This window comes from Chrysochloris asiatica, unplaced genomic scaffold, assembly GCF_000296735.1.
Source record: "Chrysochloris asiatica unplaced genomic scaffold, ChrAsi1.0 scaffold00064, whole genome shotgun sequence".
NCBI lineage: Eukaryota > Metazoa > Chordata > Mammalia > Afrosoricida > Chrysochloridae > Chrysochloris > Chrysochloris asiatica.
Genome location: NW_006408582.1, coordinates 6,765,171 through 6,767,206, shown reverse-complemented (window position 1 = coordinate 6,767,206; position 2,036 = coordinate 6,765,171). Strand labels below are relative to the sequence as shown.

Below are 2,036 nucleotides of genomic sequence, written 5' to 3'. Positions count from 1 at the left end.
TTTGACCTTACTTTGTATGTATTGCCTTTGTAAAAGAATACAGCAGCTAGCTGGTTTGAAGTAAGGCCTGCTATTAGCATATTGTAGGTTCCTTCTTCTCATGTTGGTCTCTACCTGTATCTGTCATACTAGTTGTGGTATATGTGCTCCTAAAGTGAACTTTTCCCATGCATAGGTAAAATTGAGTTTGTTTTAGACAAAAGGTCTGTTCGGAATTGTAAATAATAGAAGTATAGTGTCTGGTGAACTTGAGTTACTCATTTGGCATAATTGGAATGATTTTGGAAACAGAAACTGCTAATAAATAAGATTAGAAATCTTCAGTGAGTAATATAATGTTTACATTGTTGAATATTTTCATTTCAGGGGATCTCAGCTCTGCTGAACTGATGATGCTGACCATCGGAGATGTTATTAAACAGTTGATTGAAGCCCATGAACAAGGGAGAGATATCGATCTCAATAAGTAAGTGGATCTACCAAAGACTTGAAAAAGTTTATAGGAACAATTATACTTTTTTTCCCACTAACTTTTCTAAGTCCCCTGTATTGAAATAAGAACATCTTATTTTCAGGTAGTAGATGTCTTTTATAAAATTATCTAACATGATTTGTTGTCTCATATTTTATAGTTGAAAATTTAGGGTTTTTTTCTGTACTATTTGAAGCTTTCTGCTTCCACAAAGAGTTATAACCTCAAAAATCGTACACAGGGTCACTGTGAGTTGGAATCGACTCAATGGCATTTAACAACAACAATTCTTTCATAGCAAAATATCCCCATATTCTAATAATGCTATTAGCTTATAACACTTTTTGGGTTTGTACTATATTCATTGCCCTATTTTTAGTGTATTCTGTGTTGTATGGACTCTTGGTGTGACACTGTAGGATCAACACTAGACTGCATACTACAAGGTCATCAGTTCAAACCCACCAGTGCTCCTTGGAAACCCTATGTAAAGTTGATATGAGTGGGAACCAACTTGATACATTTAACAACAACATTGATGTTGATATAGCCTGAGCATTGTTGTTGTTGTTAAGTGCTGTTGAGTGGGTTCTGATTCATGGTAACCCTCTGTAGCATTTCCAAAGTTACAAATTTCTGTTGGAGCAGAAAGCCTCATTGTTCTTATCCTCTAGAGCAGTAAGTTAGGTACTTCACAAACACTGTATGAGGCACCTTTGTTTGACAGATGAATCATAGGAGGCATAGAGATAGTTAAGTCACTTGCAGGGGATATTGAGTAATTGGCAGAGCTGGGGTTTGAAATTGGGCCAGGCTTTTTTGTCTTCTATGCTTCACAGTGTTACATCAATTTTCTGTTGCATACTGTTTTAGAGGAGCTCTGGTAGCATAGTGGTTACGAATCGGGCTGTGAACCATAAGGTCAACAGTTCGAAACTACCAGCGGTTCCACAGGAGAAAGATGAGGCTTTCTGATCCCGTAAAGATTTACATCCTCGGAAACCCTGTGCAAGGTCACTATGAGTTGGAACTGACTCCATGGCACTTAACAACAATAACAACTGTTTTAGAGGGGAAAAATCTCTGCTGGGAAATCTATTCCTTTGGGGTAATTGCTGTAGCCTAAACCCTTCCCTACCTACTTCAGAAGCTCTTTGACACCTTCATCTCCTTCTTCTCTACATTCATGTTCAGCCTTGACTTTGCTACACTCTCAAATAAGGATGGTCTTTCAGCTCTACATCTGTTTTTTGAAACAACGTATTCGGCATATATATTATTGTTGTTAGGTGCCATCAAGTCAGTACCAACTCATAGCAACCTTATGCACAGCAGAATGAAACACTGCCTGGTCCTGGGCCAGCCTCACTATTGTTGCCACGCTTGAGCTCATTGATGCTGCCACTTGGCCAATCCATCTCGCTGGGGGTCTTCCTCTTTTTCTCTGATCCTCCACCTTACCAAACATGATATCCTTCTTCAGCTACTGGTCCCTCCTGACAATATGTCCAAAGTATGAGAGATGAAGTTTGGCCATCTTGGCCTCCAAGGAGCACTCTGGCTA

At 39.0% G+C, this 2,036-nt stretch overlaps 1 protein-coding gene across 3 annotated transcripts in view; it reads left to right on the top strand.

Annotated features, from left to right (window-relative positions):
* ELP3 (elongator acetyltransferase complex subunit 3) overlaps positions 1-2,036 on the top strand; it is a 145,100-nt gene that overhangs the window by 3,765 nt on the left and 139,299 nt on the right. Inside the window, exon 2 of one of the 3 annotated variants that reach the window (XM_006864348.1) lies at positions 367-466. The exons of 1 other annotated variant lie outside the window; for it this stretch is intronic. In XM_006864348.1, coding sequence (XP_006864410.1) covers positions 367-466 — 100 coding nt within the window. Of the gene's footprint in view, positions 1-359; positions 467-2,036 lie in introns of all 3 variants that reach the window. One more of the 3 variants, XM_006864347.1, reaches the window with a different exon arrangement.